This window comes from Ailuropoda melanoleuca, chromosome 5, assembly GCF_002007445.2.
Source record: "Ailuropoda melanoleuca isolate Jingjing chromosome 5, ASM200744v2, whole genome shotgun sequence".
Classification (NCBI taxonomy): Eukaryota; Metazoa; Chordata; class Mammalia; order Carnivora; family Ursidae; genus Ailuropoda; species Ailuropoda melanoleuca.
In genome coordinates, this window is record NC_048222.1 from 104,288,618 (window position 1) to 104,307,079 (window position 18,462).

At 41.9% G+C, this 18,462-nt stretch overlaps 1 protein-coding gene across 5 annotated transcripts in view; it reads right to left on the reverse strand.

Moving 5' to 3' along the window:
* The window catches only part of FAM160A1 (family with sequence similarity 160 member A1), a 229,704-nt gene that overhangs the window by 59,904 nt on the left and 151,338 nt on the right, over positions 1 to 18,462 (reverse strand). For all 5 annotated transcript variants that reach the window (XM_019808859.2, XM_034661528.1, XM_019808854.2 and 2 more), the window contains 3 exons: positions 12,842 to 13,468; positions 2,718 to 2,876; positions 609 to 695 (listed from right to left, as the gene is read on the reverse strand). In XM_019808859.2, the coding sequence (XP_019664418.1) occupies positions 609 to 695; positions 2,718 to 2,876; positions 12,842 to 13,468 (873 nt within the window). The remainder of the gene's footprint in view (positions 1 to 608; positions 696 to 2,717; positions 2,877 to 12,841; positions 13,469 to 18,462) is intronic.

The window sequence follows — 18,462 nt, forward strand, 5'->3', positions numbered from 1 at the left end:
AAAAAAAAAAAAAGAATTCTAGGTTCATGGGTGTCTCCTGACAGCTCACAATGGAAAAGCTATCAATTGATTTATTTTACAAAATGAGAGCATCATAAGGAATCCAGAGTGGTGCTAATCAGACAGCCAACCTTCGTTGGGACCTTAACTTGCTTCACTTCAATTTTTGCTGTCACAAAATTGTTTTAAAAAATTATGTTCTATTAAGGAGACGGCAAATCCACGGCACCTGTGTTACCCTGGCCCCTTTCCCACCACGGTAAGACCTGCACTCTCTAGGACAGACTTGGCCTCCGAGGACAGCTTAAGGGAGAGTTCTAAGGGGCTACTACCCATGAACTGATGTAAACACTAGAGTCACTGTCATTTGCCAGTCTTCATGTAGACTATCTTACTCGACATTCACAATGCCGTGTGCTATGACACCAATTAGATCCCAACAGACTTCAGCTGTGACCATCATAAAGACCTGCTTTCATGTTGCGGAATATGAATGGAACAAGAAGAATCAGGCTGAAGTCACCATTAAGTCAATTACACTGGTCACCTTCCTCGGTTTCCATCAGTTGCACCATCAACAAAGAAGTTCACATTAGCCAATCACTGACCTTGTGGAGAGCAGGAGCCAAGACTGGTACCAAGAATCCATTGTAAATATAATTGACAAGCTGGCTGCGAATCAAGGGGTGAGCCACCTAAGAGAGAAACAGGCAGTCATGAAAAAGGCAAAGAGTTTCATCTTTAGGGCTTCTTAAAATCACACACTTCTATGAACATCCTAAATTCAAAAAGGAAATTCAAATTCTGGCCATTTATTCCATGGTCAAAGAATAATCCAGACTTCAAGCCACCATGTAATTTTTTCAGATAGTTTATTCCAGTATAAACAGCTTGAACTTTCAGATTTTAAAATTGGTAATTTTAAGTTTCAACTTAAAAAAAAAACAGATAATAAATAGACTGAATATGTATAAGGACTCATAAATTAAAATTAACAAACTGTAAAGTATAATTTTGCCCCATAACTTCATCTATGTCCCAATCAACTTGTGCCTAATTAAAAACAAAGGTATAACTGTCAAAGTGGACAATTCAATACATTTATTTTGCTAGCAAAATGAATTTGTGTTGAAGATACAGTTTTTACCAATCATCTATATTGAGGAGGAAGGCATTTCAAAAATCCTTTCATAGGGGCACCTGGGTGGCACAGCGGTTAAGCGTCTGCCTTCGGCTCAGGGCGTGATCCCGGCGTTGTGGGATCGAGCCCCACATCAGGCTCTTCAGCTATGAGCCTCCTTCTTCCTCTCCCACTCCCCCTGCTTGTGTTCCCTCTCTCTCTGGCTGTCTCTATCTCTGTCGAATAAATAAATAAAATCTTTTTTAAAAAAAATCCTTTCATAAAAAATAAGATTCTGTTCAAAAGGAGAAAACATTACCAAAAGCACACCACTTCCCATACTTGATTTTTAAAATATATTTAGCATGAATAAGCCTTTACTAATATCTTTGGTGAGTAATCATTTCAGTAGTACCCCCAAACAAAAAAATCTTAAAAGTATATGGCCTCGATTTCAAAATATAGCATAAAACATATCATTTCTCTGCCTTTAACCATGCCTGTTAGCTTTACTTCTCTTTCTTAAAAAAAATAATAATAAAATCAAACAATAAAGTGAAAAGCAATTTCTAGGGAAGTAAAGCTAGATCTTTAAATTACTGATAATCTCTCTCTGTGTGTACATTAGGAAAGGAACTAATAGGTTCATCTTTTTTATTTCCATACACTTTTGCAAGAAATGTTGATAGACTGTAATATTAAAGGGAAAAAAACCTTAAGATATAATCCATTTATCTTATATATAAATAAAACTTCCTTTGACTTAGCAAAAAAAATGAGATAGGAACTAAACTAATTTACTTGCATTTTCTTCCAGAAGCTATTTCTTTATTTGGTAGATAAACAGATTATAACTAACATTTTTCACCTTACAATCAACATAAAGAAAATTTGATTTCTTAATAAATCCAATATGAAGGTAATATGTATGTTGAATAGAAACAAAACATTTTTTATGAAAAACCCCTACATCCTTAAATATATATAAAATCTGATTTTTATTGAAAACAGTAACAAGAAATCTGAAGGTAAAAATCTAATCAAGAAGCCCAATATACTAGAGTTCAGTGGCTGGTTTTTTTTTTCCCCGAAGCAGACCAATTTCAAAGCACAGATTTAATTTGTGCTGCTAAGAAGATGCTTAACTTCGTCTAAATTCAATTGGGATAACAATATTCTTTATGTAGTATGCACCATTAAGCAAAATAAAGTGTTTTCCTTTGTATACTCCCAAGAAGACCTTGAAGTAAGAGTGGTATAATTTGGTGTACTTAGAAGTCTAAAAATATCTATTTAATGAGTCAAGCATTGAACTTACTTTTGATGGTTAAGTGGATAATCAAAACAGAATTAACACTTTTTATAAGGAGGAGAAAGAAAATCCACTCATTTTTTTCTCAATTAAAACTTCCCCAAAACCTGTAAACTAACATTTTGTTAGTTTGTTCATCCAAGGACATTCAGGATGCTTAAAAGAAAGCACCAATAATTCCACAGACATTGACACTTTTAAAAGGAATGCTAATAAACTAATCTTTTACAATGCTTGGATTCTGAATGGACCAGGACAAAGGGCCCCTTCGTGGCACTCCAGTACCTGGATTACGGCGTTGCAAAACTCCAGGGAGTTCATGAACTGGACAAGAGCAGGGAGCAGGAGCCAGTCGTCCTTCAGAAGGCAGTGCCATTCCTCGCCCTTCTCTTCGAGCTTCGTAGGCAGGGAAGAGTAGAGACCACTGAGTCCAGTTGCAAGGACCTGTGTTCAGAAATACAAATAAGCCCTTTGCCAAAGTTCTTATTAGCCTGCAACCAACAGCTGCCAGGGGATATGCCCATGCCACTGGTCCAAAGACTGCGCTCTAAGCAGCGAGGTATTCAAATATGGCAAACACCAGCTAGCTAGGAAGGATTCAGCAGGCGGGACCGGGCAGGACAGCTCCAGCCGAGGACACAGCAGCACCAGAGGGATCCGGCTCGTAGGCGCATAGCTGATACTCTTGTATCTCTTCTGTGCCCCGCACGCATATGCTGGGTGGGGGTGCAGGGAGTGAGGGAGACACAGGCAGAGAGGAAGACAACAGGATTCTGCCCCCAAGGCGTTCGGGAGAGAGGCAGATCCATAAACCACGCATGATGGTACAACACGCTGTGTGCAAATCCAGGGAAGGCCTGGGAGGGAGCCCCCGATGGAGGCAGCCCAAGCCGGAGGAGCTCACAGGTAAGAACCACCGGCCGCTTTATGATAAAGATGCCTGCAGACTTGTTAAAAGTCACGACCAATCTACGCATGTTTACAGTCTAGAAATCTAGCACCTTCATCTGATCTGGACAAATTATAGCGGCAAGAAGTGGCGGTTGTGGGTCAGATGTGATGATGACTGTTCAAACAGAGCTAAGGTGGGTCTAAGTTGAAGCATCGGTGATAAGACCAGAGAGAAGGACATGAAGTCGAGCATTGCGGGTGAGGTGTCCGTGAGGGTGCCCTAACAAGGCCTCTGTCAATCCAGTCTGAAGCCGAAGCCCATGGTAGGTTTACTTCCTCCCTCAGTGCTAACACGAAACTTCCAGCATTTGGGCTAAGTGAAGGTGAATGAGGCCTCGAATCTGTCAGGTTGTCCAGCTTGGTCCTTAAGAAAATGGCGATGCCTTTAACAGAGATAGAAATGTAGGAAAGAAACTTCACACTTTTCACTGGGTACCTGTTGATTTTACCTTGCAGAGTATAAGACCAAGGAAAACAATGAATCTCACGGTACCAGAGGCCTCCCAACTGGGAAGTGGCATCAGCCAAACAGCACCTGCGAGACCCCGACTGGAAGCCACGCCAACATCGGGCAGGAGATGCACAGAATGGAGGCGAGTCAGTTATCTATAAAAGGCATTGCTGCACGGTAAACCCTAAGGTTATGAGGAACTCAAATCAGACTGAAACACTCAAGGAAACATTCAATCCTGAGTTAGACCCAGAAAAGAAAGGGTGAAATAGTCATTGATCTTACAGTCTAGTAAGAGATGAACAGACCAATTACAATAGTGCAATAAATACTTACAACACATAGCAGAAAAAAATAACGGTGCTGTGAATATACAAAAGGCCCTTACCCCAGACCTGGGGCGTTGGGAGCAGGAAATGTTCTCCAAAGTGATGTCCACGCTGCTGAAGAATACATAGGAGTGAGCCCAAAAAGAGTCTAGAAGGAGGACTGTTCCACGCGGAGGATGTACAAAAGCTCCAAGGAGGAAGAAAAGACGGCCTCTTCCAGGAGCTAAGGGAAGTGCGGGATTAGTGGAATACAGGAGTAGAGGTAGAAAGTGCCAGCCAGGGTAAGCAGGCGTCCGACCCTGCAGGGTTTTGTAGGCCAGGGAAAAGAGCTTGAGGGACACAGCAGTGGGGAGCCCCCTAGACAGACGTGTGCCTGATGCTTAGGAGAGGGATCTGGACCAGAGGTGGAGATCTGGGGCCATCCTTATGTAGGTGGTACCTCAAGCCATAGAGACCAGACGGAGGAGGGAAGAGAGACTCGGACAGATGAGACGAACCAAAATAATGTGGTGTTTGGCATCAGAAACAGAAAGTCAGAAGCGTGGCAACAGGCAGTTGAACTTGGACAAATTCTCTGCAAACTCACTGTTGCCTCTCCTATTCCCTGGTCCTGTGCCCGCAGCACCCTCCATGCCCCTCTGTGCAGCAGGGCTCTTTCTTGCATTTATTAGTTTGTTGGCCGTCTGCTCCGGCTCACCTGGTCTGACTTGCTCATCTAGTCCACACTGGAGGTATGGATGGTCTGTCCAGTCGGGTATGCTGAGCACCCGATACGAGCAGCACTTGCCATGGGTAACACATCCAGCTCCACAGCAGAGGACAGGCCTGGAGACTGAGAATCTGGAGGTCTTCGTGCAGAGAAACCGGCTGATGCGGGGCGGGGGGGNCCTTTTCAATACGGGAGAAAGCCAAAGATTGCATGCATTTCTGTGTTTGCTACTGACCCTTATTCATGCATTCATTCACTCGCTCAAAACAAACCAAACACCTTCAGGCCAGATACTATGTTAAAGAACAGGAAATGAACAGTAAACAAGATGGTGCACTGATCTCCTTTTCAATCGAGGCATCTGTGGTCCCAAAGAAGAATATCCTCTGTTTAAAGTATTTAATTCCTTGTCAACAAAGCCAAACAAATCATTTTAATTCTAGTTTTGAATGTGACCCCAGTGACTTGCCGGTTATAAATTTGGAGCCTCTGGCAAGAGAGAACACAGACCGAGAGTTCTCCTGGCAGGGAAATCTAATCTTGATGTCACATTTTAAAAATCAATTACATTTGCTAACTCATGCTAAATTAACCGCAGTACAAAGGCTTTAATTCTGCATACTCCCGATTCCTTAACCACTCTGAGGCTTTGAAGATGAATTCAGAAAGACAGGCTTAATTTGTCTGACTAAAAAGCTGGGAATCACTATTCGGTATATCAATATAATTACAGCAACATTAATTTTCAAATTACATACATCACTGACAGTAATTAAAAATAACACATACCTAATATTCACTTTTTTAAAAGAGCATTTATTCGCAAAAAAAAAAGGAAGGGGCTGAGATGCAAGGGGAAGCCAGCCTGTGCAGAGGGACAGTGCCGTGGGACAGCCGTCCACGGAGTCCCGCCGGCTCTTGCCTCCAGAAAGTGGAGCTCGCGGAGGCCTGTTCTGTCTTCGTCAGAACGGCAGAGAAACAGGGCAGAAAAGAGTCTGCAGAAAGAAGACTGTTACGTAGTTTCAAGAACAAGATTCCCAATCTTGACTGCTAAATATTTATTATCTTCCTTTCCAAGACTTTGCTCAGAGTTCAGATTCATTCACCCAACCCACAAATATTTCTAGAATGCCACCTGTAGTCCAGGCACTCTGTATGGCTGGTGCTGGGGACAGAGCAGAGAACAAGCCAGAGCAGATGAGCTGGAGGAAACAGCCGCTACAGGAACAGCGACAACCGCAAAGACCACTGCTGCACAGAGGGACACAGAGGGTGCTGTGGGCACGGGACCAGGGAAAGCGACAGGCAATACCAGGTTTGTGGATCATTTTCCCAGCAGTTTGACGGCAGAATCTATTTACTTTTAAATTTCATTTTTAACTGAAAATTTTCAAAATAGAAGGACACTCAACAGCTAGTCAAAAATAAAATGTCTATGGAGCACCTGGGTGGCTCAGTCAGTGAAGCATCTGCCTTCAGCTTAGGTCAGGATCAGGGTTCTGGGATCGAGTCCCGCACTGGGCTCCTTGCTCAGTGGGAAGCCTGGTTCTCCCTCTCTCACTGCCGCTCCCCCCGCTTATGCGTGCTCTCTCTGTCTCAAATAAATTTTTAAAAATAAATAAATAAATAATAAAATAAAATTTCTATCCACTATTTTAGGCTTTTATTGATCCTGACCGCAAAAAGAAGTAATTGTAAAACATTATATTTAGTCCCAGCCCATTAAGTATTAACTCAAGATTTCCAACTTCTCTTCTCTCAAGGGTCTCCTCAAAAGAAAACTAATCACCATCTAACAGCATAAGGGTAACAACAGTTTAAAACCACTTCTCTGACAGCAGATGAGTACGGTACTTGTTGAGACCGTGGATTTTAGCATCAGACTTACGGGGTTTTGCACACGACTCTGCCATTCACAGAGGTTTCTGGGGCTCAGTTTCTCCTGTGAGCTGATGCAAGAACTAAAGAAAATAACGCATGTGCTGAGCCGGGCATCACGGCTTATGCCCAGCAGTGTTTCCAGGGGAGGGAGGAAAGAGGACATGCACTGAGGGCTGAACAATTCAGGGGAGGTCCATCTTTAACCTGAAACATCAATGGTACCCAGTTAATTTTAGCAAAAGAAAAAGATTTTCAGCAGATGGCTTTAGTCTGAAGCTAGCGGCAAAACAGCTGGTGGGGATCATTTGATGCAACTTGCCAAAAGGAAAAAACCTCATAAACTTGGGGTGTGGGATAAATAACTCTCCATCAGCGGCTGTGTACCTACAGGGTGCTTACTTCAATTCGCATTTCTTGGTTTACACATAGGCTGCTTTCTACTTTTGCCAATATGTAACAAGTGATGAGGGCATAATCATCAATATTTGGCCAGAAAAATCCAAAGTGATAGGGTCACATATAGTTGCCAATCATTAGTGGGCACTAAATTGTTCCCCAGAGTATTCTCAATCTCCTCCTTTTCTTGGAAGAGCACGTCTTGACTGTAGAGGCAGCTGAACAAACCCTTCCTATCAACTACAACAACAGAAGTTGTTTCCAAAAGTGGTCCAGTTTCCTGAGTCATAACTCTTCCTAAAGCCTGATGCTAACACACTTTGACAACCACACTAATTAGAGAAAGCTTTTTGTCAATTGTGGTCCTTAGCCGGATACCTAACAGAGTATGCTTTTATCTTCAACATAAAGAGTTCTTTTTTTTTAATTATGTTGTCAGATGTAATTATAGAAAACTGGGTACAAATGAGATTATGGGATCTATCCTGAGGGGCATCTTACCACAACGAAGCTCTGTGTTCCATTCTAGCAAATAAGGTCAGCTGGAGATGTTGTCTTCCCTCCAATTTTAATGAACTGTATGGTGTTTTAAAACATGTATGCTTGTTTATTTGTTTTTGTTTGTTTTCAAGTAGGTTCCACACCCAGCATGGAACCCAACGAACAGGCCTGAACTCAAGACTCTGAGATTAAGACCTGAGCTGAGATCAAGAGTCGTGTGCTTAACCGACTGGGCCTCCCAGATGCCCCTAAAACATGTTTTTATAAAAGCAACAATTACTCAGTGACATCTGCTTATAACACATAATAAGTGCATACCCTAACATCGAAAACATGCTCCATTCTGCTCCTACTATATTTACATTTTGAAGTATGAAATACTACAAACATAAAAAAAAAAAAACAGAAAACCTTCCCCGAGATTTAACAAATTTTAATAGTTTGCCACAATTTCTTTGGAGCACTCTATTTTTTCCCCCAAAAAAGCACATTACAAATAGAACTGAACTCTACTCCAACCCCATTACCACCTCGTCTCCTTCCTTCATCCCCAAAAGTAACCACAATTTTGGCCTTAGTGCGTATCATTCCTGTGCTTGGTTTTGTACTTTAGCTGTATACATATGTATCTAAAAAAACAGTACACACTAAGATTCTGTGAGTTAAAACTATATGTAAATGTATATAATACTAACATACTGTATGAAACCTTTTGCTGTTTTTTCTGTTCAACATGTTTTTAGATTATTGGTGTTCACACATGTAGATGTAGACATGCTAATACATGTAACTTACTCATCTTGAATCCTGAGTCATAATCCATTGTTACAGAATAATCCAGTTCATTTATTTTTCCCTTAATATATTTCTATTTTACTCTTCCTCAAATCGCTATTCTATTGAATATCTTTTGCCTATATCCACATGCCAGATTTCCCTAGAGCGGGTATCTAGAAGTGAAAATGCAGGGTCACATCGTATGCAAGTATCTCATCTTATTAAATATTGCCATAGCTTTCCTGAGTTATCCTAACACTTTATATTCTCAAGAGTTCCTGTTTTTCCTCCCCCTTAACAACATTTGGTGTTATCAGATATCCAACGGTGAGCCACCCGGATGAGCATTACCTGGCGTCTCATTGCGGGTTCAATCTGCACTTTCCCGGACACTAGCGAAGGTGAGCCTATTTTCGTATGCTTATTGGCTTTGGGCGTCTTCTAGGAACTGCCCATTCATATCCTTTGCCCAGTTTTCTAATAGGTTGCTTCATCGTCTTCTTATTAATTGGTAGCATTACAAATATTTTTGTGTACTTTGGGTACCAACCATTTGTAGCTATATGTGTTGCAAATATCTTCTCCCAATCTGTGTTTCTATTGTTAATTCCAGTCTTTTCTTTATGGTTCATGCATTATAGGATGTCTTGATATTTTATTACCCATGTACAATGTGGTGGTTATGCACATGGGTCCTTGAGCCAGGCTGCCCACGTTCAGATTCTGACTTTATCTCTTATTAGCCACGTGGCCTTCTATAGATTTACTTAATGTCACTGTGCCTCAATTTCTTTATCTATCTCACAGTTGTGAGGATGAGATGATTTAATTCATGTAAAGCACTAAGAATAGTATCTGGCATAGAGTAAGTTCTCAACAAATACATTACTGTTACCATTATTCATAATTATCTGTTATTCCTGGTCTTTTATACATATTTATATGATTTTTAGCATTGATTTGTCATGTTTCATGAAGAAGCCTATTGGGATTTTGATTTAAGTCACAGTAACACCTCACAAATTACAGCTTACAATTGCAAAGGGGAAGTGTTACTTTTACATGGAGAGATACAGTGATCGTCACCTTAACCAATCAAGTGATCAAATGTAGCATCACAGAAGTGAGACAACCTAGCACATGCTTCTTGATATAATGCAGTAAGAAGTGTACCACGTCGCCTGTGAAGTGTTCTTACAAACTTAACCTGAATTTAATCAAGCACTGAGACCTAACTTCCAACTTGCAGGACATACAGGGGATAGGGACAAGTAAAACTGCTTTAGAAACAAACCCAGAGTATGTGGGGCATTCGACAAGACAATGGCTGTTCTGTTAAAAAGTCAGTGTCAGGGAGGAAAAAAGTGGCAGGCTGTTATAGATCAATAGTGACTTAGAGATATGACGGTCAGAAATGCACCTTGCATTGGACTCGAGTTTGAGAAAAAAAAAACTATGAAAATCAGTAACTATGAAAAGCATAATTGAGAAACTAGATATTAGGTCATATTATGGAATTACTGTATAATTTTCTTAGGTGTTATAATGGTACTGTGGTTATGCAGGAGAGTGCTCTTATTTGCAGGAGAGACATACTAAAGTATTTGATGTCTATAACTTAATTCCAAATGCCTAGATAGTCATTTCAAATGGTACAGCACAACCGAAAAGCACAGATAATGAACAAAATAGTAACAATTTTGAATGTAAGTGGTGTGTATGTGGTTGGTGCTCATTTCAGTCTTCCAAGTTTTCTGTATTTTACTTTTTTTCATAATAAAAAGTTGTAAAACATAAATGGCATTAACTTTATGGACTGATTTGCAGGAAAGTGTCATCTACAAGATACCTACAAACTAAATAGCTTTCCATTCATTTAGGTCTGCTTTTTTGCCCTTCAATGAAGTTTTCTAATTTTCTCTATAAAGGCCTTTCATATATTTGTTAGATTTATTCAAGATACCTTAGAATTGTGTTGCTTTTATAAATGGTATCTTTTTTTTAATTGCCTTTTGCACACTGATCAGGAGAACCACCTAAATATTTTGGTGATTTGTTTTGATACCCGTGCTCCTTTAACAGAACTACCCAAAACAATTCGAACAAGCCCTCTGTATAGCTGCTCCCTCACAAAACTATTTTTAGTAAGCTTTTGCCTCCATAGCATTTTTCCTATCCAGACCCTGCTTCCATTCTCATCCCTATCACTCTTGTTTCTAGACCCTAATATAACCCTGATGTCCTAAGCACCTCTGAGGCAGCCTTGAGCAAACTCACCCATCGTACACGTCAGATTAAACTCCTAAAAGAATTCTGATTCTACTGTGTTATGGCTCCGTTTCTTCAAGAGCTCTCTGAAGTGGATCTAGCAGATGTGGTAGGCAGACTAACGCCCCCCCACCTCCCCACACACCCCCGCTGTCTGCTCCTGCTCCTAATCCCTGAACCTGTGAATATATTAGGTTACACTGCGAAGGGGAATTAAAGCTGCCTGTCAGCTGATCATTACATAAGGAGATTATCCCAGATGATCCAGCTAAACCCAACGTAATCACAAGGGTCCTTAAAAGTGGAAGAGGGGGGCAGAAGAGCAGAGTCGGGGGGATAGTCAGAGAGATGTCATACTGCTGACGGTGGAAGGGGAGGAAGAGGCCATGAGCCTAGGAATGCGAGAGGCCTCTAGAATTTGGAGTAGGCAAGGAGAGCCTCCAAAAAGGAGCACGGCCCTGCCGACATCTCGATTTTAGCCCAGTGAGACCTGCTGGACTTCTAAGCTGCGGTAAGATAATACTACTGTAAGATAAGGAATCTGTCTTGTTTAAAGCCAGCAGTTCTCGGTAATTTGTTATGGCAGAAATAGAAGAGTAATACAGCAGTGACCTCCAAAGATGCTCAGATTCAGGTGAGAATTCCCATTTTTACCTATGACATATTCTTTACAAAGAATCCGTAAGAAACTACACTATTGAAGGCAATAGGGAAGGGGGATTTACTACGTTGGCACACACGAAGGGAATCGGCTCTTTACCTCCCATCTGACTATCAGTCTTTGTACAATTTCTAATTCTACTTGTCAGAACCCAGAAGAGACACACGGACACTGGAATTTCTTAACTGAAGTTCTAGTTTTCAAAATTTTTACCCATTTGTTTGTCCCAAAATAAATATTCACCAGTAAAAATAAGAATTTAGTAGCATAAAGAAGATGACCACTTTGGAACCTCAAAGCAAAACACGGTGCATTATTCACTAGGGTTGCTACGAGCATCTTGGGCAAGTCAGTTCTTCACTGTACAAGCCTGTTCCACAAACTACCTGACAGGAAGCATCCCTGGCCCCTGCATACTAAACGCCAGCTGACCTCTCTGCCCCGCCCCCCCGCCGTCCCCGGCCACCTCATGTCCCTGTGATGACAAAGCACGCCCCACAGACGTTCCTAACTGGCCTCTCCCCTGGTCAAGAACTACCCATACAGCGTTCGTTAATAATGAATCTAATCTACTTACGGCAGTTTGCCGGGCCTGTTCCAATAAGCTCATTAATGGTCTTACTATGCCAGCAGAATCAGGCATGCTCAAGACAATAGAGTTCATCAAGAAGTGTAACGAGGTGATGGGAAAAAGAACAACAGAAATAGACGAGACGTGTTCAGTGAGCAGGGTGCATAAAAAGAGCTGTTGCCCGACATCTCTGACAAACCAGAAGATATAAATCTGGCATTCAAACCCCCTTCCAAAGACAACAGCGACACAAAAAAACAATCGGAGCCCTAAAGTGTCTTCAGAGCCCCAGAGCACTCCCGCTCCTTCTCGGACCTGGGACTGTGGTTGGGCCAGTGGCACAGCAACATCCGCCAAGGACCTCCCACTTCTTTCTTGCCGAGCCGATGGTCAGGGAGCTGTGCAGAGCAGCAGATTTCCTGCTCCCTCGAACTGTAAATACGTATTTATTTTTTAAAATTAAGCCGGTGCACTGTATCTACAATTATAGTCATTATCTTGCTGAGAAACAAATTAATTTGTGAAGGCAGCTGAGCGGGCTCGCCACACGCCATGATTCTAGGGCGTGAAATCGACTTGAAAAGCAAGAAAAGAGAAAGTGCAGTTTTCACCGATCACTCAGGATACGCTCACAGAAAAAAGCTAAAATCGTTCCTAACCCAACAGAAATGACACGAGAAATGGTAACACATTTAGTTTCCTCTGCTGGCTTATTTTGAGCTGACAATGCTCAGCCAAACAGCATCTCAACGTACGATTCCTCTGCTCCCTTCACAAGATTTCCTCCAAACCTCTTTCCTTAGAAGGTGCCAAGGACAACTTGTTGAAAAGAAAGGAACAGAAAAAGTATTTACCAGTAGCGCAGGAGAGGAAAAGAGGAGTGGGTGGAAAGCACACCAATAAGAGGGACTTACTGGACAAAAGTAGGTGTTCTCCACAATATGATGGGCCACCATGCTGTTCTCGGCAGAGAGAGACATGATGAAGAGCAAAGCATCCCGGGCCTGCTGACCTACTGTCCCCTCTCGGTGAATGAAGGGAATCAGAAGGGAGAAGATGAGGAAATTGGCGGCCCCTTGGTCCTCACTAGTGTGGAAGAAGAGTTCCAGAATAGATGGATCTTTGGCAAGGATGGAACAAAGCTGATTGAGCAGGACAACCAGCTTCCCCTCCACAGCGGGGGTGGTGGTTCCCGAACAAGAGCTCAGCAACATCATCAGGGGCTTCAGGACGGGCTTGTGGTGCAGCAGAGGCTGGTGTGACTGAGTCACCAACATCTCATACATCCTGAGCTGCTCGAGCTTAGTCTCGTCAGTAAACTCCCTCCGCAAGCTCCAAAGGAAGAGCTTCTCCATGATGTTCTCAGAGACCACAAATTCCAGAATTGGCCCCATCGCGGCATCCTTGGCTTGCTCTTCGATCAGCAAGAAGAGCATGTGTTCTACATAATTCTGTACAGCACTGGCCTCATCTGGAGGGATGGATCCGTATTTCGCCTGGGTGTTCTTCAAGGGGTCGTGCTTCTCTAAGATCTTCACAACCTGTAACCAATTCAAACATGTCACCCATCTCGTGTTTGCCATATTTACAAAAACACACCACCACTGATTGTGCCGTATCTTCATGGAAGAGGCAGGAGCCATGGCCCACAATAAGATAAATATGAAGGGGATGCCTGGGTGGCTCAGTCGGTTAAGCATCTGACTTTGGCTCAGGTCATGATCTCAGGGTCCAGGGACGGAGTTCCATGCTGGGCCCCCAGCTCGGCAGGGAGTCTGCCTCTCCCTCTGCCTCTTCTGCCACTCCCCCTGCTCATGCTGTCTCTCTTTCAAATAAATAAGTAAAATCTTTTTTAAAAAGATAAATATGAACACTGTGTCTCTCTCACGAGAATAAAATGAAGCAGTGAAACTATAGAAAGCATGTGTTTGAAGATGTTCATTTATAATAGTTACAAATTTGGGCAACCTAAATGTCAAAGAAGATCGTATGGTTAAAAAAATTAAGCTACATCCGTTCATAAGCCTGTTATTATGAAAACCACTGAGCAAACTGAAAAACTGTGGGTGACATAATAGATGAAAAGTAAGTTATTTATATATAGTTAGACCCATCATTATCAACTATGTCAAAAACATGTACGTGAAGGAAGATCAAAAAGAAATATGGAAAAATAATCATTTTTGTGTTCAAAGGGATGACAAGCTCTCAATTTTTTTTCTAAACTGTCAAGAATATAATACTGCTTTTTAATTTTAAAATACATTAAATAAGTAAGACTGCCTGTGTTCTTCTATAAACAGAGTTGATTCGGAGGTTCCAACAGGGGGACACAGCTCTTCGGATGCCTTTGACAGAACAACATCCCCTGCCCCTCCCAAGAGGATGGCCACCCTCTTCCACCACGCATTCAAGGTTAGGATGGATGAAAGAAAACCGATAAACGAGGGATACACACCTAGCAGAATCAACCCTAGCCTATGGCATATGCTGAAACTGGAAGAAAAAAAAAAATGAAGGTTGTGAACTCTGCATTTTTTTAAACCAGAAAAAGTTCTGAGATGAGCAATTACAAAGTAAATCCCTAACATAGCAAGTTTCTGTTGGAGGTGATAAAAAAAGTTTTGGAAACAGTGGTGATGGCTGCACAACACTGTGAATGCAGTTAATGCCATCGAACTGTAGAGTTAAGAACGGTTAAGACGGCAATCTTTGTTAGATGGGCTTTACCACCAAAAGAAAAAAATCAATTGAGGGTAAAATATAAATAAAGCCCCAATTAGGTCACGTGACAGCCCTGGTGTTTCTCCCCCTTACCACTGCTGGCTACTGAATGCTTCCTACCTCTCTCTGTCCATCAAGACTTACTTCTACCTCCGGCCTAAAAATTAAAACAATTTTTTTATCTCGACTCCCACATCACCGTATGACCTGGAATTTCTAGGATAATATCCATTCAATTTACTTCCCTTAAAATGTATACACATAATTTTTAGACGACCCAAAACCTTATCAATGACTCGATGTTTGTTTCTTTCTGCCTTCCTGACCTGCATGCTATAGGGATTACGTTTGTCTTTCGCAGTACTCTCCTGGCCCAGTTCTATAACGTGCTGTTACATGTCCTATATTTAGGTTATAGAATTTTTGCAAGTCACTGGGGAAGGTGGCAAAGGTACAGTGCTATGTCAGCATGCATGAGCAATGAGAAAAATTTATTTCTCTGCAAAAGGTCTACGATTTTCCCCTGGCAGAAACAAGGCAAAGGAGCCTTTACAGACCACACAAGTGCATCCTTACAGAAGGAATAGATTTCCACAGAATCTGTCATCTCTATCAACTTCCATTATAAAATTAATAATGCTGTCACAAAGGAAAAAATCACTCCAACTCCCGAGTTGACATTTCCAATGAGAAAGGCCTTCAGTTAGCAGCTACCCAGGTGGGACATGGCTCAGTGACTGGTGGCCCCAGTGTATCCACTGGACATGCCCTCTCCTTTGCTGCATGCCAGACTCCAGAATTCACCCCTCCGCAGCCTCCCCCCAACCTGCCAGAAGTCCTCCAGAACTCCTCGGAGGCCTGAAGACCTCACTGGCAGAAACGCGGGGACCTGGCTGTCCTTTTCCTCTGCTCTGGCCTTGACACTTCTCAGGGCATGGGACCATAGTACTGCACTTGTCCAAAAGGGGCCTCCACCACAACACACATGTTCTCCATCCCCAAAAGCTCTAACTTCAAGGCTCCACATTCTGAAGAATAAATTAGCAACACACTTTACCAGTTCCATAATTTCCAACTCCACATATTGAGTGTACTTATGAGAGCTATCTATACAGGTAGGCCTCAGGGTAGAAATGTAATGATACTTCTCATGTGTGCTCAGACTGTCCAAACTGTCTAAAATTGAAACTGTGCTTTATATACTGTTAGTGGTGGGGCAAATTAGCTCAATCTTTCTGGAAAACAATTTGGCAATATATAACCTAAGCTATAAAATTATTCCTGCCCTTTGGCTTGGTAATCTCACTTTGGGGAAAATGCCCCAAGGAAACAATCCAAAAGTAATTTGTTAAGAAAGTTTCACGCCGATGATATTTTCAGTAATGAAAAATTAAAATATCATTGACCCAAACAGTCAACAATAAGAGAATCATAATTAAAATGTTACATCACCATACAATAAAGCTATTAAAAATAAACACTAAGTGAATCAAATCACTACATGCAAATATATATATGAAATAATTTAAGTTAAAAACTAAATATACTGACAATTAGACACATGATTAGAAGTGAGTCTGAAAAGGCATTAAATGGGTTTTTAAAGTTAATGAGTTTTTCTCCCCTGTAGATTGATCTAATTTCATAATATAAATAAAAATAAAAATAGACAAAGCTTGTACTAATGTCTTTTAAAAGGGCCCAAAACACTGAGTTAAAAACAATTCATAATTGAAATCTCCTAATTCTCAGAAATTCCTAAGCAATATAAATTTATACATGTGTATATGTACTTAGACTACATGCATGCATATAAGTATTTCTTACATATCTAAATCTGTGTGAATAATATACGGCAGAACTGTTTACATGGTCACAAAGTACATTCATCTCATAGATTAATCATCATTTAGATTATTCATTCCACTGTATTCCTTTGCAAAGAGATCTACTTTTTTTATGAAAAACCTTAAAAAAAGAGAACTGAGGTTTTTTTTGTTTTTTGTTTTTTTATTTTATTTACTTATTTGACAAAGAGAGAAAGCACAAGCAGGGGGAGGAGCAGAGGGAGGGAGAAGCAGGCTCCCCACTGAGCAAGAAGCCCAATGTGGGGCTCGATCCCAGGACCCTGGGATCATGACCTGAACCGAAGGCAGATGCTTAACCTACTGAACCACGCGAGAACTGAGGTTTTTATACAGAATGCAAACAATGGAGCCACTTCAGAATTGAAGCATCTTTACAGCATAAGCGCCTCTACACTGCCTTCCGGGTTACTGGGCAGAGAAACGTGAGAGCAGAGCTATAACAACCCATACAGATGTAAGGTTTGTTGGTCATCTGGAATGGAGCAGACTTATTAGGAGCCCTCACTCGTTCCCTGCCCTGGCCGGGTGGTTTCATGCCTCGAAGAGGGTGTGTTGCACCAAGGCCTGTGAGTCACGGAATCCACAATGCTCAGCAAAACGCTAATTACACCTGTGCTGACACATGTCCTTAACCTCTCTCCTCAGGTGTCAGGACCCACCCACGGCCACATCCTTTTCCCTTCCCGGCACACACACCCACGACCTGTTTTTACGAGTGGGCTCTTGGGGCTCATACCCAGGGCCCGGGGCCTAACCTGACGGGGAACGTCTAAGAAGCTTCTTGGCTAGAACACAACATGCACTGAAATGCCAAAGAACGTCTGATGTCCCAAGTTTGCTGCCCAGATGGTGTCACAGTTCCCTCCATTTCTGTAGACAGATTCCTGATATGACTGGACTTTTCCTTATTCTTTCCTTTACTGCTGTCTTCTTGCATCACTTCCACCAAATGCCAAGATTCCTGCGTGCTGACTTCTGCCTGCCACCTACGGTCACATGTTGATCTACTCTGACCTTCAAGTCCTGATCCATGGTCCTGTGCTGCTCCCAGTGGCATCCCCAGGCCAAGCACACTCCCCTGAGTATCCTTATCTTCGGCTTTCAACCTTGCCCCAGGTCTCCCAGCCCTGGCTTCTGGGCTATATACTCTGTCTCGGAGGCTCAGTTCAGGGGGAAAAGCACCAGGAAGGGAGCGGGAGGGGCCCAAGGACGGAAGACAGGGAAAGCAAGCAAAACATACTGTGTGAATATTTCCTTTACAAGCTCACTTCTTTAGGCTGAAAATGCCACTTACTAAAGCAATCAGCCCCCGATAAGGCCCAAGCTCATGAAGTAAGCCAGCTAAGATGGGACACGGCACTGTCAATGTTTCACTGATCATAGCTCGGCATCTGTTGGCCCACAGACTTTAACAAATACAAGCTGGTAGATATACGTGTGAATCGTGAGCCTGGATCACATACAGATCCTCCCATAAATTATCACAATTCTAAAAAGAAACACACAAAAAATCCATAGGGTGAACGATGGTACACAAATTATCATCTGACCAACAGAGCTAAATTTTAACCTAACTTCAAAGTCATTTGACCGTAAATAGGAAGGGTATTACGGGGAAATGAGATGAACAAATAGCATATTTCTTTCATTAAGGATATCAGCTAGCCTATCCTAACCTCTAACGATGGTCCCCATCAGTCAGTAATAATAGGCCTGAATTCCAAATATTCACAAATTTCTAAAGAGGAAGCTCAAATGCTTTCAGAATGAAAGAGCCACATAATCACTCCTTCAGCTAACGAAAGACTATCTTCACGATAAACACAAGTGTTTATCTGTCAGCTTAGCGTGGATCCATCTTAATATTGTTTTATGTCTTACATACATGCGTGTATTAAGAGGTGATTACTTATGCTACTTTGGTTAGAGCCTAGTTATTTCAA